This window comes from Alternaria incomplexa (genome assembly GCF_024043165.1).
Source record: "Alternaria incomplexa strain BMP 0042 chromosome Unknown scaffold_14, whole genome shotgun sequence".
NCBI lineage: Eukaryota > Fungi > Ascomycota > Dothideomycetes > Pleosporales > Pleosporaceae > Alternaria > Alternaria incomplexa.
This window is the reverse complement of record NW_026249863.1, coordinates 689,127-713,346: the sequence shown is the minus strand read 5'-3', so window position 1 is coordinate 713,346 and position 24,220 is coordinate 689,127. Positions and strand designations below refer to the sequence as shown.

Sequence of the window (24,220 nt, the reverse complement as noted above, 5' to 3'; positions counted from 1 at the left end):
CATCACCATCTTCGCACATGTGGAACTCGGTGAAACGTGCATACATTCGAATGTTCATTACTAGGTCCATAGCGATTCCTATCCAACGGGTTGTTGTATCCTGCGTGTCCAGTCGTCGATCCGCCGCCGTTCCTTTCCCTCCGCGCAGTCGCTGAAGCTCCAGTACGGCTCCGTGTGCCAGGACTTACTTTTCGATGCCGGCTTCAGCACAGAGTCTTGCATTTGTGGTATCTCTCTGCGGGGCTCGACGCCGGCATCCGGATTTGCTTCCTCTCCTGAGCTCGAGACGTCGTCATCTCCCTCTGCTGCCCGTTTCCATTTCTCTGCCATGTGCAGTAGGTACCCCAAAGGCCGTGAGTTGGGTTTGGAGCTCGCATCAATGCCATTAATCCATTCCTGGACGGCGTCTCGGTCAAGGCACTGCTTCTTGACTGCTGCGTATTCCTCAAGATCGTATGGGAAGTTTGGTTCCCTGTCATCGTCCGAGCCTATGATGGAGACTGCTGCTTCTGCTGCAGCTACCAACTGAGCTTCATGGGCCGCTTCTGCGCGTGTCACCGCTTCAGCAAGCTTGCTTCCGGCGCGCACATAGTCGCGGCTGAACTCTTCCTCTATGAGGCGGTCGGGTGCATCCGGTCGGTCGGCAGCAGCAGCAACGCGTGCCGCGAGAAGTCCTCGTCGGAAAGTGTTACAATGTTCGTCGTGTTGTCTTTGAGCCTCGTGCTTCTCTCTCCGAGCTTTGGCCTCTCTCACGATAGCAATGGCCTGACCAACGCTCAACTCTACCTCGTTTGCTGCTTTCGTCGTGGCTTCATTCTCGCCAGGCAGAGGCTTAGAATCCTTCTTTTCATCGAAGCGTGACACGATGGGAGGCTTACTTGCCACCCTCATCCCTTCAACCCTCTGCGCGACGGGAGGAACACTCACCGCCTTATCATCCTCAAAAAGCCCGCACCGGACAAAGATATCCTGCAAATTTTCCTCTACTACCATTGCAACACCTTCCCATGATTTACGGGCAAGTTCAATGTCCCGCAATAGAGTTTTCTTTTTCTGCTCAATCCTTTCCGTCTTCTGATTGATTTCATGCGCTTCTCTGTGCAAGCGCTCAGCCGTGTGACTTTCGTGCGGAGTCGGCGTTCGGCCTCCACTGAGTTTCGGCAATCCTTGCAAACGATGCTCGACGGACTTTTGCGACAGCCTGCTCATTCTCAATTCCTGGTCCAGTTTCGGTATGGATATGTCTTTTTCGCGCCGGTATTTGAGGCCGGTTGAGATCTGGTTTTGGATCATCGTGGCCAGCTTGTATGGAACCTTCATCAACATTACAGGCGGGCTGTTGTCTACCTGCTCAGTCTTAGCCCTCTTCAAGATGAACATCTCGGCAGCTTCGTTGGTGCACAGCTGCTCGATGTCTGCCATGCTCTCCATGATCGCACTTTCTGGGCCTTCCAGAGGTGAACCTCGAGTAGAATTATCATGCGTTTCTGTATCGTTGTTAGCCATTGGGATGTTTACACTCCCAACGTCTTTTATACCTTTTTCTAACGACGAAGACCATTTTCTCCGGCTTTGATATATATCTGGAGGCGGTTCTCCGGTCGTTCTTCTTTTCTTTGTTCGCATGTTCTGTGTGACGCCTTTGCTGCCCTGTTTAGCTGCACATCTTTCGCTGTTATCGCGATTATTGTCTTCGACACATTCGAGCGCTCGCTTTCTGGTCTTTCCAGTCTGATCAGCTTCATACTGAGGGACTTCTTCGAAGTGATCTTCAATGTTGGCCATGATGGAGGGGCTACGTCTGAGGCGAAGGGAAGACTAGGTATTTGAGACTGTAGATGTAAGCGAGAACAATGCACTCCTTTGTTTAGTTTTACATTGTGGTCAAAGCTTGTCTTCTATACATGAGTCCTAGGTCTCCAGTGTCTTGCGGCTTCGCTTCTGTAAGTCGCGAGTAGATACTGTCCCAACACATGATGCCGCGGGTCGACATCAACAAAAGGACTCGAGCATTGGGACGGTTTTCGACGACGTTAGGCGACTAGGTACCTTTCGGTCTATTACATTGCCGATGTGTTCGCCACCCTATTCACTCAGTCTGAATGGTGTTGAGTAAATGGCATGTGTTAGTTCGCTATGCAGCGCGTCGCAATATGATTGCAGCGACGTTGCACGTTCACAGAGCACGATCTGCTTCACTGAGCCAAAATATGTGCATCGCAATGTTCACGGACCATTGCACGAAACTATAAATGTGAACACACTTGCGGTGTTACCCACGAAGAACCCCCCTGCATCCACACCGGTTAGACCTGCAACTACAACCCAATTCAACCACGGAAGTCGTTTTCGGATCTTCACGGCTTTAGCATCTGAACACGCATATTGACGACAGATATGGCAAGAACAAACGCGGGGCCTCGGCCTAGTAGGGGCAGACGCGCTACCTGGTCACCTTATACCAGACGTGCCCGTAGCGAAGCCGACATGGACAGACTGTTATGGCGAGCAATACCTCCTGGCTTCGATGGCCCAATCATAGACGAATTCCCCGGTGAGCGGATTGAGGCAGTCTATCTTGTTAAAGCTTCGAACACCAAGCACTTTCGGCTCCTCTCCCAAGCGGAGATTGACCGGCTCAAGCTGGGTGACTTGTTTCGAGCCGTAGTCCACGAAGCAACCACATCTCCTCGTGAAATCGGAGAAAAAGGAATGACACCCACCATCTTTGGCCAAGCGGTACCCAAAGATCGATTTTTTGTCCTCGTAAAGAAACACCGAAAGCACGGGGTGTTCATATCTGTGACGTCCCGAGAGTCGCAGGGGCTAGAAGGTCTTGATGAGGCAGAACGATATGCTTACATCGGTTTTCGAAAGGAAGGGGAGGTCTTTGACCGCAATAAGCTTACTGAAAAAGACCCCCAGTACCTAGCTAAGTGGGATCCGCTTATGCTTGCCGAAGGGGACTTAGATCCTTTCTCGTTTGCGAACCTCTCTTACCCAACATCATTGTATTGGTCCAGCAACCTCCTGCGTGAAGGTTGCCTGACGGACCTCAGTACACAGCGGGTGCTTGAGCTGTTCGAAGAGATCGACCAGGTCACTCCAGAACAAGATCTTTCATCTGGAATGGAAGAGCTGAAGGATCAAGAAAATGCGTTTGTATTCCAACTTCATGAGTCCACTGCTAGCGGCGAAGAGGATCCAGACCGGCCAAAAGGTACTGCAAATGAGCAAATCGCCGCCTACAGCGCACGACATCGTGACGTCGAATCTGTTTTGAAGCCTCTGAAAGAAGTCGAAGATAAGATATTCCAGGCCGTGGACGATAGCACCATCAACGCCGCCAAGGCAGAAAACAACGTGCGAAGAAAACGGTTCGAGTACCACAACGCGCTTCAAACTGGTGACATCGGTACACTTGCACTAGATTTGTACCAAAAGGAGATTGAAGAAGCCAAGATCGATCGTGACGAGAAGCAAAAGATCAAGGATGATATGGTGGCATTAGCCCGAACTGAGGCCTCGTATCCCGGCTGGCGCGGAAATCACGGAGGGGCGGATGACTATCATTAATGACGCTATTCGATCGCTTCAGGACCGTATGGATAGCATTTCTAAGCAGATGTAAGTTGACTGGGTCGACCTACACGTATGTATAGGCATTGCAGCATGTCTTTACAGCGCATGATATAATATATTCCTCAGTTCTTCATTAACTCGCCCCCTCGTTACAGTAACGCCGTGAACTAAACATCACTCTAAGCTATGCATCATGGGCCAGAATATGTATGATATGATGTTGAAATGAACATGATATGGTATTGGGTATTATCGCACCAAACAACTAACTCCAAAGCGCCTCGCTACTATGCCATCGCAAGTACTCATACACGCGCCAAGTTCGCTCCCTCAAAAGCGTCGTACCAGCCCTTCATTTCCCACCGCCTCGTCAGCAGCCATTGCTTCGTCTTGGCGTTCTCATAAATATACGGCTGTTTCCACCACTTCTCGTGGACGCTGACCAGTCCCTTGGCGATATCCACGTCGTTCGGACAACGGATGTTCCAAGTGTATGCTATCTCCCGCCACGGCATCGGCCCGTCCCAACGATGTGCGTAGTTCATGAGGTTTTGTTCGGGGTATCGGGGGTCGAAGGAGTTGGGCGTGTTGAGAAGCTCTTTGTAGTAGTTGAACGCGTCGAGCGAGGGTGCGAGGATGAAGAAGCCTGCGTTCATCTTGCCGGCCTTCTTCAGGCCGGTGCCGTGACCGGGTGGGAAGGAATGGGTCGAGTCCCAGACTTCGGAGTTGGATGCGAGGAGGTAGGTGGAGGGTAGGTTCGTTTCGTTCGTGGGCTTGGTGGCAAGGAGCTGGGCGCCTGGGTCGTCGAAGACACCGTCGAGGTTCTTGAGCAGCATCGAGTCGCCGTCCATCACCAGGATGCGGTCGTACTGTGTCATTTCCCAGACGCGTAGCTTCGTCATAACGTCGTCCCATCGGTGGAGCTCAGCGTGGACCCAGCTGTCGTTTTCGGTGTGCAGGAATTCGACAGCGTGGACGATGGCACCATCCTTCGCTAGGCGGTCGCGCCGGGCCTGAGAGACGCTGGGTGTGACCATGACGACGACATCGTGCTTTGTGCGAGTCTCCTCTTTGTGTACGAGCTGCCAGACGAGAATGCGGATAGCTTGGAAGTACTTGTCCTCCTCCAGATCATCGCCCGCATCAACGGTTCCGGAGAGAAAGGTGACGTAAGCTAGTCGCTCCTCTCTGTCGAGAGTAATGTTGGCGTTGACATAGGGCGGTGGTTGCGGTATTGGCTCCTTCTTTTCTTCTGATTTGGCGGCGCTGTCGCTTTTGTGACTTTTAAACTCCGGAATAGAAATGTGATCGAACGCGCGCGTTTCCACAGCGAGAAAAACAAATGTCGACACGATGACAAACGTCCCCAGCGCGATCCGGATCCATCGAGGGCTTGCAAAGATATTCCAAGAGCCGGAAGGCTTCATCCAGTTGGGCTTCGACCCAGACATGGACGCCATGGTGCTGGAGCAAAAGAACGACTGAATTCAAGCTTACCGGCAGGCAGCGACGCCCGCCGTATTTCAACCTCATCCCTTTCCACGCCGGTCCCGTAAGCCCAGCCGCATCCGGTTGGACAGCATATTATGCGAGGGGGCAAACCCGTCGAAAGGTAGGCTGCCTACCATGAGTCGCGGACACCCCGGCATATCTTGCGCTGTCCAGACCCTTGCGAACGCTGACAGGCTTGACAAGCAAAGCTTGGCGAGAATGCGATAGTTTGATTAGCTGTTAAGCATGCAGCGGAGATGATCGCCCCCGCCCCCTTGTCGGCGCAGTAAGACCAGCTCAGCCCTGTACGTCTGGGGACTTGCCCGTCGAGTATCGTGAACATAACGGGCCGAACGCTGACCTAACCAAGACTGCACAAGCAGAGTAGCCTCGGTGGAATGCGCAAATATTTCCTCCTTGGATGCGCCCTTGGAGGCCTTGGATAACCGTCCGAAAATGAAGAAATTGATGCGAGGCTCGTATCGCGTTTGATCTTTCGCTCGTTTGCCCAGAATAGCCGGGCTAGCAGCACTCGCGCCACACCTACTTAGGTACAATCCGCTATTTCGGGGCGCCTAACGACGCCAAATTAAAAACGCAAAGCTTACGGTCTGGAAACTTACAGAAAGACATGCTGTCGCAGTAACAGAAAACTTGTCATGCGCCGTCCGATCGTTCTTCGGAATGTTTCGATCAAACCTTGGAACTATTCGGCACCGACGGAACCATAGTACAGGTACACGAGCAGACTAATCTAGCAGGAGCACAGGCATGTGCACGCCTAGAAGGAGCAAGGTCTAATAAGATTATACGCATTTCTTTCCTGAAGAGTCTGACGGGATCGTCGGTGTAGGGCCGTTGCAGCCAGAGTACCCAAGACGGTGATTCGGCCAGATTTCGCCTGTGTCGCGCCGTGCTGCGGTATTGAACCTTGTCAATCTTCTAATCCGCTGGTAAGATTGCTGAATAATCGATGAAATACCGTTGGGGGTTCTAGTGTGGGAGTATACTAGGCGCACCGCGACGGCAGCGCACCGCTTCAATGCCATATCACGGCGGGTGTATGGTCGTACACATATCCGGGTATCGTTTCATCTCCTGCCATGCCTCACAAGAACGGTGTATGATCTCGCCTTGACCGCTGATGGACGGCGCAGCCACGTCGGTTACGCAAGCTACACGTTGTAGAGGTACGCCTGACCGGCGTTTACGCGGTATGCAGAAGCTTTCCAAGCCTTTGGGAAGAGTACATCTATGATGCACACGTCGAGCAATCCCTCAATTTGAACGGCTTTCGCATGACGCTACTTCTTGATGGTCTTGAGCTCTTCAATCGAGGTCATTCGACGGCTGTCGCGAGTACCTGTACCGGGTCTTCTCAACGAGGTAAGACTTTGCGTAGGATGCAACGCGGCAGAAGCAAACATTGTACCTCAATGGAGCTCAACCGGCATAGTCGTCGCATCTAGATTAGGGGGCGGAATTCCCTGGCGTTCTTGGACACCCCGAAGTCAAACATCAAACGTGTTTCTTCCCCCATTGTGAGCCCCTCCGTTGAGGTTGAGGCGTGGTAGTAGCCCCATCGCTCATCATAGCGGCATTCGATCGTTCGCCTTACACTGACATTTGACTGCAGCCAATGAGACGCAGATGCATACGTGTGACGTGGTATATCGCCGGGTCCGCGGAGCTGTATGATGTAGTCAATACAAAGCTGCAGGCCTAGGAAGATAAGGAGGCGAAGCAACTCCAAATCCTTCCGGGCGAAGTACAGGATGCAGACTAGGTACTCAAACACAGCACGTGTTTCAGCTTGATCGCAACATGCAACCCAACTCGTCAGCCTGGCGTCGAGCGCGATTTTACCGTCATTCGTGGAATCGTGTGAGATCAGTGGAGGCTGTGTACCTGTCGCGGTCGGCAAGGCGCCCGCATGCCAAGACCTCGCCTAGCTTCCCTCCTTCCTTCGAATCTGGCTGGACTCACGACTTGGGCACAACAGCCTTAGCGGCCTCAGCAAAACGCGCCCTCAGTGATGCCCACAGCCAGTCGCTCCGCCATGAGCTTCGCAATTTCAGCTGCGTCACTGAGTTGCTGCAAAGCACCCAGTCCAACGGTTTGCGTCGACGTCGCACCTTCTCCTCGAGCCTACCTCGGCAGTTAAGGGTCTCGCGTATCGACAGACACAAGCACGACCAACAGATTGCTTATTCATCCCTCGTCCCATGATATCACGTGCAAGGACGCCAAATGCAGTACTACCAACTTTCTAAAAGAAAAAGAGCCTACAATTACTTCGCAGGACTTCGAGCCACTTAAAGCTAAAGAGATGAAGTGGATAGATGGCGACATAGGTCTATCGCTTTCCGATAATCCACGTCCTTCACTTCGTTCAATCTAGAACCTATCGTCATCAAAGATGGACACTCACAATCTATTCAATTATCAAGGAAGACCGCTAGACGCCAGTCGACGAGACATTCGGTTACTACATCTCCACCCGTCTAGCACTGACCGCATAACAGCATCACTGGGTGTGAAGGATCTCGCAAGTGCGGCTGGAACTTTTGCATGCGTCTCTTATGTATGGGGTGATCCCAACGAGACGGTACCAATTGAAGTAGACGCCCAGGAAGTACAGATTACGACGAACCTTTTCGACTTCCTCTGTCACATCAGAGACCCAAAGGAGACTCTCACACTCTGGGCGGGTGCCATATGCATAAACCAAGCAGACCTGAACGAGAAATCGCATCAGGTGGCCATGATGGGGGACATCTACTCCGGATGTTCCGTTGTGCACATCTGGCTGGGTACAATACCAGATACTCTACCGTCAGGAACATCCCCTTTCGCCTGGATTGAGCATATGGCAGAGGGAAAGCATTGGCATACTCTCCCCGGCATTCTCGATGAGCAAGATGGAAAGCCCAGCGAAGAATTCAACAATCATCGACTCGCCTTCGATCTGATGACAAGCAACCCATGGTGGCAGCGAGCTTGGACCGTCCAAGAAGTCATTCTACCCAAATCCACCATCCTCTGGTACGGGACCTACCATACGACCTGGAACAGCTTCGCACAAGTGATCCGAAACCAAGACACGCGCGTCAAAAACTGCTGCCTGCCCAATACCCCAGAAACGAAGAAACACTGGCTCAAGACCACGGTCATTGATGTTTTCATGTGTGAGTATGAGACAATCAACTGGTTCCGAGAGTATTATCATGGCAGCATTGCGACTATACCTCTTCACACATCCACTATCGAGGGAGTCATGCCATTTAAAGAAACTCTGCTCTCCTTCTCGAAGCGACAGTGTCATGACCCCCGCGACAAAGTTTTTTCGATCTTGGCGCTAGCGCCACCGCGGATGTTCGAGAACTACAAACCGGATTACATGGCACCCTTAGCGGAGACCTGGACGGATGTATACCGACTAATGATAGACCACACTGCGGACGTTTCGGGGACTTTGCAAGGCAACGGGTTTGGGCCAAATAACGACGGTAGACCATCTTGGGTTCGCGATCTTGCCAATATACCCACGGACGCGATTCTTTTTGAGCGCCATAGGGTAGATCTTTCCGGAATGTACCTCTGCAGTGGCGAATCAGTGGGCACATTTATCTCAACCGACCTCTGGGAGCTGCATGTCAAAGCGCGAAGAGCCGATATCATCCGTCATGTGGGCGCAACTCATACTCATGAATCTGGTCCGAGGGCGATGGTAGCGAATATAAGACAGTGGTACAGATTGGCCATGGAGGCACTATCCTGCACCGACGAAGCGATTATCCGGAAGCCTTTTCAGCGCGCAATATGCGCGACGGTGCATGCCGTGGAGGATGGGTCCTCATGGCGCCGCAGTACAGATGAAGATCTGCCCAATCTTGAAGACTGGCAAAAGTTCCTGGATCTTGAGCCTGACGTGTCCCCGTTTCATACAACGTACCTAGCGCCGGTCTTCGTGGCCGCGGAGGATCGCTGCTTCTACATGACGGATAAGGGGAATATGGGGTTGGCGTACCCTGGAGTGAGGGCTGGAGATGAGGTTTGCGCCCTCATGGGGATACGGGTGCCGGTTGTACTGCGGAAGGCAGAGGTAGAGCATGATGATGGGAGTGTCTATCATTTCATAGGAGATTGCTTTCTACTCGATCACATGGATGGAGAGATCATGCAGAATGAGGAGGAGACGAAGCCGGTTGTCTTGATCTAACATCGCCACGATCGATAATCTGAGGGAACGCACAAGATTCAACAAGGTGAATCACTGACCCCAGACGGAGTGCGTCCCACATCACATGAAGTATGGAGTTCGCTACGAGACATTGAAGACCTGACTACCCGAGACGTGTGTCCAACCCACCTGCTGACCAATCTTAGAATCGTAGTTGTTGAACGTCGCATTCCTGTTATCCTGTTTCGGATGTCAGCGTTAGTCCAATGTCCGCATTGGCGTGAAGCTACTAGCCTCTGATTGCAAGGTCTCAATAACAGCTCGGTTGAGTTCCTTGTCTTGCAATGCTGCAATCTCTTTCAAAGCACGAAGACAGTCTCTGGAGCTGATGTCCGACACTTCCGTTCTGCACAGCCTGCGCTGTTCTTCGCGTGCCGCGGGGAATAACTGCACGAGATCGCTGACGAGATCCGTGATGTCTTCGATCAACCTCTTGAAATGCTTCTCTTCGTAAAGTGCCCACTGCACCTTTTGCCGTAACGGTGTACTGTTCTGGCGTTTGATCGATAGCGAGCGCATCTTCTCGTGTAGTAATTGGCCTACAGGCTCCATATCCGTGGCTGAGTCGAGAGTCGCAAGATTCCACTCGACTTCTCCAGAGTGGTTCTTGTACTTGGTCGAAATACCCTCAGCGTTTGCGAAGAGATCCAGTATCTGTGACAATACTCTCTCCGCCGCAGCCACATCTTCCGGCGGTCCTGTTGCTAGCCTGACATTGTGAGCGTTGCTGAAGTCGCTGTTCAAGCCAACAGATTCGCCCCAACGCGAAAGTCGCAGTCTTGCATTATCCAGCTTGAGCAGGCTAGTTTGGAAATTGGTACCGAAAGCACGGCCAAGTCGGATGTATTCGAAGCAGTCTATGGCGTTGTTAAATGTGCCTGCCAGGGCCACGATGCCGAGTGCAAGTCCGGCTGGTTCCATGGTGAGAGACAGCGAGAACGACACTGACGATGATAGAAGAAGAAATTCCTCGGGAAGGAAGGTTTGAAAGACCGCGATAACGCGGGAAGGCTCTGGTTTTCGTTGCTGCTCACGCGAGAGGCTGAACCGCTGCGTGTGGCCAGTGGCTGCATGACCTGCCTTCAGCCGCCCAGGAGTCTGCCTCGCAAAACAGCTTTCCTACTGTCTCAGTCCTGCCACGCGCACAATAGTCTCCTTAAGCCGAGATTTATTGCCCTACCTTTTTGCACTGCCTTTTTCGCGCTCTGGAATGTCGCCCTTCTTCGCTCTTGCTACTTAGCGGCCATGGGTCCACAGACACCTGCGCAGCCTGTCAGCTTCAACAACGACGGTGGGCGGTTCGCCATTCAGACGGCAGTGTACCAAAATCATGGTCAAACAATCGTGAAGTATGCGCACTGCTTCAAAAAGAAGAGAACCCCCTAAAGTTGCTGACGGTGCTGTAGTCAAACCTCGGCCGCCGAGCTTGAGCGACTGCCGCACGCCGCCGAAGCGCCCTTCAATGCGTATGTTAGGCAGCACGAGCCTTTCTGCCTTCCGGGTACACGAACAGCCCTCTTGAAAGAAATTTACGATTGGACCGATGCACAAGACGAGCGAGGTGTATACTGGTTGAGCGGCCTGGCTGGTTCTGGCAAGTCGACAATCGCGCGGACTGTGGCTCGTAGGCTCAATGACAGGAGTCGCCTAGGAGCCAGCTTTTTCTTCTGGAAAGGCTGCGGCAACGTTGGTCATGCGAGCAATTTCGTGACCAGCATCGCCGTTCAACTTGCGAGTCATGTCCCAGGAGTACGCCAGCATGTATGTGAAGTGGTTACGAAGTTTCCTAACATATCGAGCCTTTCGTTGCGCGACCAGTGGCGCCACCTCGTCGTCCAACCACTTTCCGCACTGGGAGATGCAGGTAACACAAGCTCTGTTGTTTTGGTTATCGATGCGCTGGACGAGTGCGATGACAATAACGATATCGGGAGGATCGTCAAGCTGTTGATCGAAGCCCGGGACCTGAGCGGACTACGACTCCGAATATTCCTGACGAGCAGGTTTGAAACAGCAATTCGGCACGGTTTCAACCGTGTGTCGAATGCACTGCTTCAGCGCTACGTGCTACATCGCATATCGCCCGACATAGTCGACGCTGACATATCGCTCTTCCTGGAGCAGAACCTCATGGCTGTTGGCCAGCAACAATACCTACCTGCGGACTGGCTCAGTCCAGAGACCGTCGCGACTATAACAAAGAAGGCTCACGGTCTCTTCATCTGGGCGGCGACAGCGTATAGATTCATCCAACAAGGAAGGCGGTTCGCGATTCAAAGACTGGAATCGATCATGAAACAGGACGGCGACAGTCCCGTCGGTCCCGAAGTACATCTCGACAATCTATATCTTACCGTTCTGCGAGACTCACTCTGTCCGGAGTATAGCGTCGAAGAGAAAAAGGAGCATTGCAAAATGCTGAGAGTTGTACTTGGGACGCTGGTAGTGCTGGAGTCACCTCTCAGCATGCAAGCGCTGGGTGAACTGCTAACCGTTGAGAAGGAAGCTGGAGGTATCGAGTCGATCATCCAAGACTTACATGCAATACTTGATATACCGGAAGATGAAACCGGAGCGCTCCGCCTTCACCATCCTTCGTTACGTGACTTCTTGCTCCATCGGCATCGATGTACAGATGTCAATTTTTTCGTAGAAGCAATTGAGGCACATCGTTTGCTGACATGCCAGATTCAGGACTTGATGATACGATACTTTGAACAAGACGAATGGAAAAACAGGACAGCCAGATCAAAACTTAGGGACAAGGTGTATAACAAGAGGCGTTGTCCTCTGGGAATGGAGTACGCATGCCGTAACTGGATTCGGCACCTGAAACGCAGCGGTTTCAATATCCCTCCTAAAGACGGAAAAGCTCGTAGCTTTCTCGATGAGCATGCAATCAACTGGGCAATAATGCTCACTCGTTGGGATGATGATCCCGAGCGCATTGGTCACATCTATGACCTCGAACAGCGCTTTTCTGTAAGTTTTGCGACTTTAAGATCTAGGCTCAAGCGCTCAATGGATCCAGATGGGTATTGAACCCCGCCTCTATGATCTCCTTTGGGGAAGACCGGTCGGTCGTTGGGCATTTGACCATACAGTGTTCTCGGTCTATCGTAGCGCACTCCCCTTCGTACACTACCCCTGGCTTTACCGTGTGCCCAAATCCGCATCACTAGCATCACTACATAAAACAAGCAGTAGGAGAATTTTATGAACTTCTTATCATGTGTCCTCAAAAATTGTACTGCCGTTTTGTCTGCGATCAATCGTACGATACGAGGATTGTTCGACCAGAGAGAGACCAGGAAGGACTGTTTTACTACCATGATTGTATGTAGACACATTCAATCAATAGACTGGCGTAGTAGACTATCCGCTACAGCAGGTTCAGATTGTACGTCAGCCATTCATCTTACTTATAGCAACGTTCATCATGGCCACGTGGGAAACAAAGATAACAAGTGCTTGTTCTTCACTTAGCAGCAATGTAGTAACACCATGAGTGAACACGCGTATGCACACGAGATGACAACTGTCGCTACTCCTCAGCATATCTAGGTGCTAGATAATACGCATTGATGATATGCTGACCAGAGCACAAATCAAGATATGATAGAACCTGAGTACTCATGATTCCCCTACAGTTTAATTATGCGCTTAGCCTCTTTTGTTCGCAGCTATCTGTTCAATCCATCGCCGACTTCTACATCACGTGCTAGGCCGGCCAGTGTAGTACGCATTCCACTTGTATTCCCTCTGATAACCTCGCACACCACTTACATATGCGACAAGTATACACAAACAGCATATGGAAACAGTAACACCCAACACACTGTGCCTCAAATGGATCCAAGCCGCCACCGTACCCCAGATTCGCACCAAAAACCCTCTGAACGAAGTCGAAACCAATGAGAGTGGAAAGCTGAATCATTCGTAGATTCTAACATTTTGATATCCAGACTAGCTGAGAAGATATATGCCCAACCACCGGTGGATGGCAGTAGGGTATCGTAGACCAAAACAAACAAAAAGCAAAAACAAGTTCGCGAAACCGCAAAACCGCAAAAAGCGCAACACAGACCAGACAAACTGTCGCCCAAAGTGATAAAGATATGCCTCCGACTCCCACATCCACATTATGCATATGCCCGCGGCGTCTTCGTATCATGATCGTACCGCGCCGTAGCCATTCATTTTCCACCTATCTCCTCGCATCACTCTCCCTCCGATTACTAGGCGCAATACTGCTCCCCCTCCTCATGCGATCACTAGGCGCAATGCTACTCGCCGCAATACTAACAACATCGCTCATGGAATCCTGATCGCGCTGGTAACTATACTGCATGCCCGAGTCGGGGCCTTTGAAGCCGTTGTCCCAAGCCGAGATGCGCGAAAGAAGCCTACACACCCAAATCAAAACGATTCTTTTTTGCACAACAGCGAGATACGCAATGTGCGATGTGGATGTAGATGTTGGTGTGCCCTTACCGATCGTCTGGCGGACCGTAGTATTCTTCTGGGATGAACTCGTAGTCGCCTTCGACGGGGAGGTAGAAAGCGGATACGGCGATGGCGACGGAGGTGAGGAAGAGGATGGTCCAGCTGGCGGTGCAGAGGGTCCACGAGAGGTCGAGGTGCCAGCCGGACCAGAAGCGCTCGTCGTGGTCGAAGAGGAAGGCCTGGGCGTGTGACTGTTAGCATGCTTTGCTTCTGCGATGGGGATGGGACCCTGCAGGAAGCAGGGAAAACGCGGGGAAAGACACGTACCACTATGGCCATGCCGGCGCACTGGACGATGGCGCTGAAGGAGAGGACGCCAACGGCGACTTGCCAGCCTGCGGCCCGGCGCTGGACTCCGCCTGAGATGATGACGATGAAGGAGACGATGGCGCATAGCTCGACGACGACGCCGAAGGAGGTCAGGAAACCGACTGTCCGCCACATGTTGCAGAAGGACGGGTCCTTTGCGCAGTCGCTCATCTTGGGGAAGGGGACACAGGTGCCCGTGACGGCGGAGCAGCGACTGTGTAGGCCGTACGAGTATTCGCGCTTGCCGTCGGGGCTATAGCTGACCCATCGCGGCATCGAGATACTGGCGATGGTCATGATGGTGCCTGCGCAGTCAGTCTCATTTTCCTTTGTAGCGGCATTATCATCGTCTCTTACAGGCCAGGGTGAGGATGAGGCCCACGCCATATACAATTTTTCGCGTCATGGTGGATGTGTAATTACTGTCTTAGCGGGTGGTGAGAAGTTTCGCCCCGAGTCTTTGATCGAATCGAGACGGTGGCGCAAAGGGAGGAGTTGCGGGGTTTATGATACGGCGGGATGCGCGATTAGGTGTGAGGCGTGCAGTTGCAGCGTGCGTGCAGGACGGAGAGGCTCTAACTCTAGGCGGCGGTTGAGTACAAAGGGTGGGTTGGCAGGCGCGACCGAGCGAATAGATAAACAGTCGCCAGGTGACTGAGGGCAGGCGCAGGTGCAGGGAGGACGGATTCAGCCAGGGCTACACGGGGTCAGAGCGACACCATGATATGGGTGGGAGTTGGCTGATGGGTGGGTGTGAAAAACGCTGCTCTCCCGTCTGGAATCGCGCTAGGAGGGGGAGGATCGTGGTATGGCGAGGCGTGTGCTCCATGACGACAGAGGCGCTTGGACGCCTTTCCCCACGCGCCCCTAGCTTCACTTCACCGCTAGGACTTTTCCTCGACACCACCTACTGATAGCGCATAGCGCGTTGTGGGTATAGCCAGTGTCACGGTGTTCACATTCTTATTTCAGGTATATACATTATACGACATGTCCCCTTCACCAAGCGAGCGCGAAGGATTCACAGACTTGGATGGCGCAAAATCTGCATCGCATTTCGGAAAAGCGGTGTCAAATCCCATGTTGAGCTTTGCGCCATGCTCCGATCGCCGATCATGTCGTGATGGACATGGCATGATCCTAGGCTCTGCTACTTCCTTGAAACTTAAACTTTTGTCAAGTCTTGTGAACTTCCCAGTATCCTCCGACTCCGAATCTTTGCGTGTCACAGGTACGAGGCATTTTTGGATGGGATGATGGATTGGCAGTTGCATACACTGATAAGGATCTGGTCACGCACACCAGCCACACCACCGATCAGCGTCAGCCCACCGGTATGCGAACTGTAGCGAACACGTGGGGCCGATGCGATATTCGAATGGTAAATCGCGGTACCAGCTGGACGCGAGTACAGCAATGGTCATTTGAAATTTGCCTCACCGCTTTAAGCCTCACGATTGATGTCGCCATGAAGCTATTCTTGCTGGGCTAGGGAGGCCTCGGTGATAAGAGGCGCTGAGCTAGGTAGTCGGCAAGCACCTAGTGGACGCACTCCGCACTGCAGCATCATGCAGCTACCATATTGGCCTGCATCTGTCATTGGACGATTAGTGCTGCAACGGCGCATGCCTCGCACGGAGGAGAGAGCGAATTGATAACGACGCACGTCGTTGAAGGCTATTGAACCACCTGCCAGTCTAAGGTTGGCATGTCCAGCCTGCAAGCTTACAATGGAGCTTTAAAAGTATACATATAGTACAGAGGACGTGTTCCTCGAATGGGTAACGGTCTAGAAGACAACGTTCTCGGGGTTTCGCTCAGGCTGTGTCCTCGGCTTCTGCAGCATCTCGTAGCAGAGTATCGACGCAGCAACGCTGACATTCAGACTGTCGACTCCGACCTCGTTGGCCTCGCGGCCATGGGGGATTCCGACCTTGTATCTCGCCAGGTTGACCAGACTGGTCTTCAATCCAGTGCCCTCAGCACCCATCATGAGGATTGTGGGGTGCTCGGCAACTGGGCTGTGGTCGGCGGGAAGACGTTTCCTGCCCTGCGAAATAGTGTAAACTACTTTGTTGGATCCAGGCTCGGGTGCGTCTTCGGTTGAAGAGAGACTTGGGGGCGCAGGCGGAATGGCGTCGCTCGCGTAGATGCACCACCCTGCACCCGCGCTCTTTTTTAGAAAGTCGGTTGGGTCTCCGACCTTGAAAAGCGGGATGGCCTCAGCGGCACCGGCCGAGGCCTTGACCGCGATGTGGCTCCAGTTTGCGGTATGGTGGGTCGGCGTGATGATGGCGTCCGCACCCAGGACATAGGCTGAGCGTGCAATAGCCCCAAGATTGCCTTCATCGACCTGTCTTTGTTAGCTATCATCTTATAGACGGTATTGTTGTACTTACTACTCCGTCCACGTAGAGGATCAGTGGGTGTCTCCACCCTCCAGATTTGTATGAGTATAGCTCTTGCTTGCCGTTGACGAGCAGGTCTTCAGCGCTTTGGCTATCAAGTGTGACCCTGAAGCTCTCATCCTCGAGAGAAGCCGTCTTCAGCTCGGTAATGGGAGGGACAGGCAGAGGCGATGCCTCGAGAATCACCCCGTTGTGAGGTCGACCACTACTTGCTTTGTCCAGAGCGCGCATATACTCATCTCCAACTTCTTGTGTGATTGGGAATAGTTTGTGCGACCTGATACGAGACATGAGGCCTTCTCTACTTGCACCTCGTGAGTGTACGTATAGGTTGTAGAATTTACGCCGGTCCGCCTTGATCGCAGCTACCACGCTCCCATACCCGTATACGAACTCTGAAGCGGCAGTCGTGTAAGGGAGTGACTCTGGTCCTCGCACGGAAGGCTTTTGCGTCTCCGCGCCGGCATCAGACGACTCTCGGCCATGGCGTTCTCTTCTGGCGCCCTTCGAATCCGGTCTGTGAGAGAATCGCGGTTCGAAAGAACGGTCATTTTCATCCCGAGCTCGCGGACTGTATGATGTCGCGTCATCACCCCTTTGGGAGAATCGTGCTTCAGTGACACCTTCGTCTGCTACATCGCGAGTGCGGGGCGTGTATGAAGGCGCCCTGTCGTCCCTCCAGTTTCTCTCTGGCCTCTGTTTCCGTGAGTCATTGCGATCATTTGTCCTATGTTTCCGTGAGTCGCTGCGATTATTTGGCATACGTGGCTGGGGCCTATAGCCATCCTCATAGCGTCGGAAAGTTTCTGGTGGGTGTATATCCCCGTTTCGTCTCCCTTCCGGATCAAGCCTGTGCGGAGATCGTTTTCTCTCGCCATACAATCGCTCATATTGTTTTTGTGCCTCGCTGGGGCGGTGCGAGCCCTGCTCGGCTCCCGTTCCACGCGCATCTCTTCCAAAGCTGCTTTGTCGCTCTCGTTGAAACCCGCCTTGTCGTTCTCTTCCCAGATCACTTGATCGTTCTCTTCCAAAACCATTCGATCGATCTCTTCCAAAGCCGCTCGGTCGCTCTTCCTTGGACCGACTCGGCGCATCGTCATCGCGGGGTATACGTCCGAATCTGCTACTGCGAGGTGCTACAGTCGAGCGATCACCGAATCTTGGTTCTGGATCGTCACGAGGAGGACCAAATTTCTCGAACCGTGCCTCACGGCGAGTCTCACGGCGATTCTTCACCGGTTCATCTCTTTCGTCGTTGCGGTCGTTTCGTGTCCGCGGTCGGAAGGGTCGATCTGGTCCACCTTGCCTGCCCCTCTCGATGGCGGCAGTAATGGATTTGTAGCGGAGGAAGGTGCGTGGGCTGACCAATTGGCGTGAGCGCAGTAGCGTACTACTAGAGAGGCAGGAATAAACCATAACAAGGTCAATTTGGCAGGCGTGGTGGATTTCGAGACTTGACTCGTAACCAGCGCAAAAGCGATGCGACAAAAAGTTCCTGATTGCCAAGCCAGGCGTTCGCACTAAGATGGCAAGCGCGGGACGCGAAGTCACGCGTCTGGCGTTTGGGCGCTATCATCGTTTACCGAGACGCGACGGAAACTACGGTACAGCAGCGCGCCTGCATCCCCATTCCCCACTCATCCCGCATTTCAAAGCTGTACATTGTACCTGCCAAGGATATCGAACCTTGTCCTGGTTCATTTCCGCACCCCTCGACCGAGTCGGGCCCATTGGATGCTGTCGACATAGATTCCTTGCCAAAAGAGCCGTCCCACCGTCACGTATCACACCAGACAAACGCATCGCAAGTTGCCAAAATGAGTAGCGACGAAGATGGTGCGGCACTTATGGCCGCGTTTAAGAAGAAGCCGCCACCAGGGCCCAAGGCAAACGCTGCCCTGAGTACTCCCCGCCCCGCGCCTGAGAGGGAAGCGTCCAACTCCCCCGCTACCATGTCAGTGCAGGACGACATGGACGAAGAACTCACTATGCATGTCAATATCCCGCCCCGCAAGCGCCGGGCGGTATGCGTTCGAATACCCTCCGCGAAAGTCAAGAAGGCGGAGTACAAGTACTACGAACCCCAAGATGAAGTGGAGAAGATCCTACGCGAGTTCTCTGGGAGGAAGGGCGAGATGATTTACGAGGTCAGGCTGTCAGGTGACCGCGTCAAACAGGTGAGTGATTATATCTTGGATGTCTCGAATTCCCTTACTATTACCGGTAAAGGCAGCCCTCGCGCCGGGTGCAGTTGGTCCCGCTATATAAGCACCACCTCTGCTTGGATTCCTTCTTCTCTACAACCACCTACTCGAAGTATCTTACTAAGTGTTTATAGATAACCTTCGAAGAGCTCCTCGAACTCAACGGTGGCCCAGAGGCACTACAAACCTTCCAACCCGACGACGATCCAAACGCGACCGGTAGCGACGACCACGACATGAGACTTCGTAAGCGCGCAGGCAAGGCTGATCACGAGGGCTTTGTGGATATCTCGAACTTCCCCATCTCCTCTTCCGAAGACGACGATCAAGACGAGCTTGCCTCCGAGTCACCAGGTCGTCGCAATGGCCGCTCACAAGGCTTGAGGCGCGCAGCCCGTCGAGGACGTCCAGCAAGAGGTCGCTCAGAAAACAGCGATCTCATTGCGCTCTCTACAAGTGAAGAAGACTCCGAAGACGCCGGCAAGAAGCGGAAGGGTCGGCATCGCAAAGGCGTACAACAATCCACACGACGTTCAACAAGACAGCCGACTCGAACAAACGCCAACGACAACGAAGACGAAGACGAAGACTCGGAAGATGGATCCACAGACGAGTCCAGCGCCTCGGACATCCTCCGTTCAGATCTACTACCAGGTCGCAAACGCAAGGGACGTTCTCTGCGTGCTGCAAAGCCTGAGAAGATACCCCGAGCGGGAGTCCGACAATCTGATCGGGCAACACGTGCTACAAACAACATGCAGGAAGCGGGTATCAACGACGTCTATCGATCTGACTCGGCTCCCAAAGTGGTTGCACAGAAGGTCTCAGTCGTCCGAGAAGTGTTTCCGAATCTACCTCGAAGTGACCCTTTTCGTGCACGACACGCCGGGGGTTGCGAAGTCTGCTTCGATGGCCCCAACGTTGCGCCTCTGGTCTACTGCCAAGGTTGCTCGCTGGCTTACCACAAGAACTGCTTGGGCAACCGCTCCACTCGCGATCATCTAGTCACCAAGATTGGAGACGAGGAGTTCGTTCTACAATGCAAGAGGTGCATCAACTTCTACAAGAAGAAAGACGCAACTGCTCCCGATCTATCCAGATGTCAGGATTGCGCTATCTCGGGTCCTTCCTGTCGACCCTTTAGACGTCGCAAAACCACACAGCAGGAGATGAAGGAGCGCGAGGAAAACGACGGCCATGATCCAGTTGTCGACGTACCTTCTGAGCTTGTCAACGATCCCAACAACGTCATGTTCCGCTGCACGAAGTGCTCTCGTGCCTGGCATTACCATCATCTACCACCCATGTCGCAGTACGCTATGGACGTCAATCGCGACGACGAGGAGATGGCAGATGAGCGTTTCCGCGAGTACTCTGGCAAATGGCTCTGCAAGGAGTGTGACGAGACTTTCGATCAGAAGGTAGGCGGTATCATCGCTTGGCGCCCATCGGATGTTGAGACATACCGTCCGGGTACACCATGTGAACTCGTTTGCGAAGACGATAAGCAGTACTTGATCAAGTGGGAGAACGAGTCCTACTTCCGATCCGCATGGCACTCCGGAGCCTGGACTTGGGGTGTCACGGCTGCAGTCCAGCGCAAGGCCTTCTTTAAGCGCGAGGACGGACCGAAGATGCGGACCGAAGATGCCATCCCCGAGGAGTACCTTCGCATCGATATCGTCCTCGATATCAAGTACACGAGTTATGTTGAAGTCCGTAGTGAAGAGATTGACAAAGCTCGTATCAAGGAAGTCGACAAGGCGCTCATCAAGTACAAGGGACTCGGTTACGAAGATACAGTATGGGAGAGCGTACCAACCCCAGAAGACGGTGACAGGTGGCTCGACTTTGTCACTGCTTACAACGACTGGGTGGCAGGTCGCTACGTCAAGATTCCCAAGCAAGGACCCCTCAAAGGACGCATTGAAAAGGCTCGCAGCACATCATTTGCCAAACTTGAGCGAGAGAAACAGCCTGATAACCTTGTTGGTGGTGAGCTGATGAAGTATCAGCTGGAGGGTCTCAACTGGCTTTACTACAAGTGGTACGACCAGAAGAACGCCATCCTCGCCGACGAGATGGGTCTCGGAAAGACGATTCAAGTCATTGCCTTTATGGCGACCCTCATCCAAGAGCACAACTGCTTCCCCTTCTTGATTGTAGTCCCCAACTCGACATGTGCCAATTGGCGACGAGAGATCAAGCAATGGGCGCCGTCTCTTCGCGTGGTGGCTTACTTCGGGTCCGCCAAGGCTCGTGAGATGGCCTACCAGTACGAGATGTATCCCGAGAAGACAACAGACTTGCGATGCCACATCGTTGTGACCTCCTACGACGCAGCCGCCGATGACAACTGCAGGAGGTTCTTCAGGGGTGTTAGCTGGGCAGGTCTCGTCGTTGACGAAGGCCAGCGCTTGAAGAACGACAAGTCTCAGTTGTATACAGCTCTTACGGCAGTTCGCGCGCCGTTTCGCCTTTTGTTGACTGGTACGCCGCTGCAAAACAATGCCCGTGAGCTCTTCAACTTGCTGCACTTCCTCGACGACACTATCGATGCTGCTGCGCTTGAGGAGCAGTACGCTGAGATGACAGCGGACAATATCCGAGAGCTTCATGACCAGATCCGACCCTTCATTCTGCGACGTACTAAGGCCAAGGTCCTGACTTTCCTCCCGCCTTTGGGTCAGATCATTCTTCCCATCTCCATGAGCCATCTCCAGAAGCAAGTCTACAAGTCTATCTTGTCCAAGAGTCCAGAGTTGCTCAAAGCTCTCTTCACGTCCGATAAGCAGCTGAAGCAGCAGGAACGTGCGAACTTGAGCAATATACTTATGCAGCTACGCAAGTGTCTTTGCCATCCATTCGTCTATAGCAGAGAGATTGAAGAGCGAAGCGAAGTTGCCGCAGTCTCTCATCGCAATCTCGTCGAGGCTTCCGCCAAGCTATCTCTTCTTGAGACCCTACTTCCGAAGCTTCAGGAACGCGGTCATCGCGTACTCATCTTTAGCCAGTTTCTTGACATGCTCAATATCATCGAGGACTTTTTGGACGGTATGCAGCTTCCGTACCAGCGCCTAGACGGTACCATGGGCTCGCTCGAGAAGCAGAAGCGCATCGACCAGTTCAACGCACCCGACTCGCCGCTATTCGCCTTCCTTCTCTCCACACGTGCTGGTGGTGTAGGCATCAATCTTGCAACCGCTGATACCGTCATCATCCTCGATCCCGATTGGAATCCTCATCAAGATCTTCAAGCCATTGCTCGAGCTCATCGTATCGGTCAGAAGAAGAAGGTGCTGTGCCTTCAGCTGGCGACTCGAGCCTCTGTAGAGGAGAAGATCATGCAGATGGGCAAGAAGAAGATGGCCCTTGACAAAGTCGTTGTCCAAGATCTCGACCGTGAAGACCCCGAGGATGAGGATGTCGAGTCGATACTCAAGCATGGCGCGGCGGAGCTCTTCAAAGACGACGATGCCGACCATGACATCCGGTACGATGACGCCTCCATCGACAAGCTACTCGATCGTAGCCAGATCGAGAATACACGGACTGGTGACGATGACTCCGCGGAATCTCAGTTTGGCTTTGCCCGTATCTGGGTCAACGAGAAAGGCGCATTACAGGACGATTTCGACACGGTAGACGAGGAAGTTGCTCCAGATCCAGGTGTCTGGGACAAGATCTTGAAGGAACGACAAGCCGCCGCAGCCGCTGAGGCACTTGCAAAGGCGGAGGCTATGGGTCGAGGACGGCGGGCTAAACAAGTACGCAATGTCTTATCCTCCATTAGAATAAGTACTAACATCGTGCAGACTGTCGATTACGTGATAGATCCAAAAGACGCCGATGCAGCATCCACCGCAGGAGACGATCGACGCGAGGAATCCGCATTACCGCCGTCACCAATCAAGAAGCCGAGCAGGAAGCGCAAAGCCAAGACAGGTTCCGAAAGCGATACTGACTTCCAAGCCGAGTCTGAAGACGAAAGCGAGCCTGAGCCGGGTCATGACGAGGTCGATGCAGCCAAGGAGCTCGGTCATGTTCGCCATCGCAGTACAACAAACAACGCCAGCTCTTCGCTGTACAAGCAGAATGGCGCAGGTGCGTCTCAAGTTCCTTTGTCAAAGTCCCCCACTGCACCTGTTCCTGTGCAAACTACGCCTAAGAAGGGTGGTGCGAGAGCTGTCAGGTCGCCATTGAAGCCGGTGAAGATTGTGCCACCGAAAGGTGGTACTCGAATGAGACTCGAGCTCTTGACACATCCGAGCAGTGATGGTCGGAGTCATCCAGCCACTTCTTCAGACCAGGCGTCGTCACCCCGCCCACCAGCCGCCTTCATCGATCTCTCCACACCACCACCAGAGTCATCGCCACAAGCCCCAAAGACTAACGAAGTCACAGTCAAACCCTTCGAGCGCGCCACTATCCCCATCCGCAACCCCCTCGAACCAACCTACGGCTCCTTCGGCAACCGTATCTGCCCCGCCTGTCACAAGAACCACCCTCAAGGCGCCTGCGAACTCAAAGCCGCCGGCGTCGAACATTGCAACCTCTGCGGCCTAGCCCACTTCGGCCACTCGCGCACCTGCCCACACATCAAATCCGAAACCCAAGTCCGCGAGATGCTCGAGGCGCTTAAGAACTCGCCCGAAAAGAAAGAACTCGTTGATGCGGCCATGAAGTACCTCCGTGGTGTCAAGGGCACGCTTGTGCAGCAGAAGAAGAGGGATAGGGAAAAGGCGGCGCTGGCTAAGGGCCAGCCTATTCCTCCTCCTACTTACTCTGGTATGGGTCGTCCGCCTAAGAACGCGTATAACAGGCCGCCGGGCAGTATGAGCGGGAGTGTGAATGGTGGAGGTTCTGGCGCTGGGCCAGGCTCTGGTTCTGTGGGCCCGCCTATGTCTATGTCTGGAGGTTCTTCGAACGATCCGTCTCGCTCGTATGCAGCGTTCGCGCCTCAGGCACAGATGGAAGGGGTGTATGGTGGTGCGAATGGTGTTATGCAGCAAGCACAACGCATGGCTCAGCAGCAGCAGATGGTTCAACAGCTGCAAGGTCAGGGATATGACGATCAGCAGGTCGAGAATGCGCTGAGGGGCTTTTTGTTTCAGGGCTAGAGGCGTGGTGTGTCTTGAGCGATATGGTGGAATAGCGTCTCTCGCTGAATTGCTTGGGAGCGGGATCGGTATTGTCGATTAGGAGGTCTGGGTGCAGGAAAAGGCGTTCTGGTATTGCATGGTAGCTTGGCGTGGGGAGCATAGGTCATGGTGCCGAACGTGCTTGGCCTTTGAGGAGTTGGAGTATGTTTACTAGACATATTGATACCCCGTAATGAACGTCAGAAAGTCGTTCGTACGTCAAAATTATACGGTGTTAGACAAATGCAGCTTGCCAACAATTTGTGTTAATCATAGAGGGCTGCGTATGCAGTGAGTAGTACAGTGACAAGTCTAGGCCTCGTTACGTTTGCTTGC

The 24,220-nt window shown here is 53.1% G+C and overlaps 7 protein-coding genes across 7 annotated transcripts; 2 read left to right on the top strand and 5 right to left on the bottom strand.

Annotated features, from left to right (window-relative positions):
• Window positions 1-78: 78 nt before the first annotated feature.
• On the bottom strand, window positions 79-1,561 carry J4E90_008958 (uncharacterized protein; the record flags this gene model as incomplete). The annotated part of the gene is made up of 2 exons (XM_051438479.1): window positions 79-1,404; window positions 1,553-1,561. 2 exons carry the CDS (start codon window positions 1,559-1,561, stop codon window positions 79-81), a joined length of 1,335 nt encoding a protein of 444 aa, XP_051287789.1.
• A 2,326-nt stretch (window positions 1,562-3,887) lies between these two features.
• On the bottom strand, window positions 3,888-5,042 carry J4E90_008957 (uncharacterized protein; the record flags this gene model as incomplete). Its single annotated transcript, XM_051438478.1, has 1 exon — window positions 3,888-5,042. The coding sequence occupies one exon, from the start codon at window positions 5,040-5,042 to the stop codon at window positions 3,888-3,890; it is 1,155 nt and encodes a 384-aa protein (XP_051287788.1).
• Window positions 5,043-9,514: 4,472 nt separating this feature from the next.
• Window positions 9,515-10,237, bottom strand: J4E90_008956 (uncharacterized protein; the record flags this gene model as incomplete). Its single annotated transcript, XM_051438477.1, has 1 exon — window positions 9,515-10,237. One exon carries the CDS (start codon window positions 10,235-10,237, stop codon window positions 9,515-9,517), a length of 723 nt encoding a protein of 240 aa, XP_051287787.1.
• A 324-nt stretch (window positions 10,238-10,561) lies between these two features.
• Window positions 10,562-13,259, top strand: J4E90_008955 (uncharacterized protein; the record flags this gene model as incomplete). Its single annotated transcript, XM_051438476.1, has 5 exons — window positions 10,562-10,665; window positions 10,723-10,940; window positions 11,181-11,644; window positions 12,005-12,298; window positions 13,128-13,259. 5 exons carry the CDS (start codon window positions 10,562-10,564, stop codon window positions 13,257-13,259), a joined length of 1,212 nt encoding a protein of 403 aa, XP_051287786.1.
• Window positions 13,260-13,523: 264 nt separating this feature from the next.
• Window positions 13,524-14,428, bottom strand: J4E90_008954 (uncharacterized protein; the record flags this gene model as incomplete). The annotated part of the gene is made up of 3 exons (XM_051438475.1): window positions 13,524-13,722; window positions 13,811-14,001; window positions 14,090-14,428. 3 exons carry the CDS (start codon window positions 14,426-14,428, stop codon window positions 13,524-13,526), a joined length of 729 nt encoding a protein of 242 aa, XP_051287785.1.
• A 1,492-nt stretch (window positions 14,429-15,920) lies between these two features.
• On the bottom strand, window positions 15,921-17,429 carry J4E90_008953 (uncharacterized protein; the record flags this gene model as incomplete). Its single annotated transcript, XM_051438474.1, has 3 exons — window positions 15,921-16,484; window positions 16,531-17,235; window positions 17,304-17,429. The coding sequence occupies 3 exons, from the start codon at window positions 17,427-17,429 to the stop codon at window positions 15,921-15,923; spliced, it is 1,395 nt and encodes a 464-aa protein (XP_051287784.1).
• A 927-nt stretch (window positions 17,430-18,356) lies between these two features.
• On the top strand, window positions 18,357-23,863 carry J4E90_008952 (uncharacterized protein; the record flags this gene model as incomplete). The annotated part of the gene is made up of 3 exons (XM_051438473.1): window positions 18,357-18,716; window positions 18,878-22,510; window positions 22,559-23,863. The coding sequence occupies 3 exons, from the start codon at window positions 18,357-18,359 to the stop codon at window positions 23,861-23,863; spliced, it is 5,298 nt and encodes a 1,765-aa protein (XP_051287783.1).
• Between the last annotated feature and the right edge of the window lie 357 nt (window positions 23,864-24,220).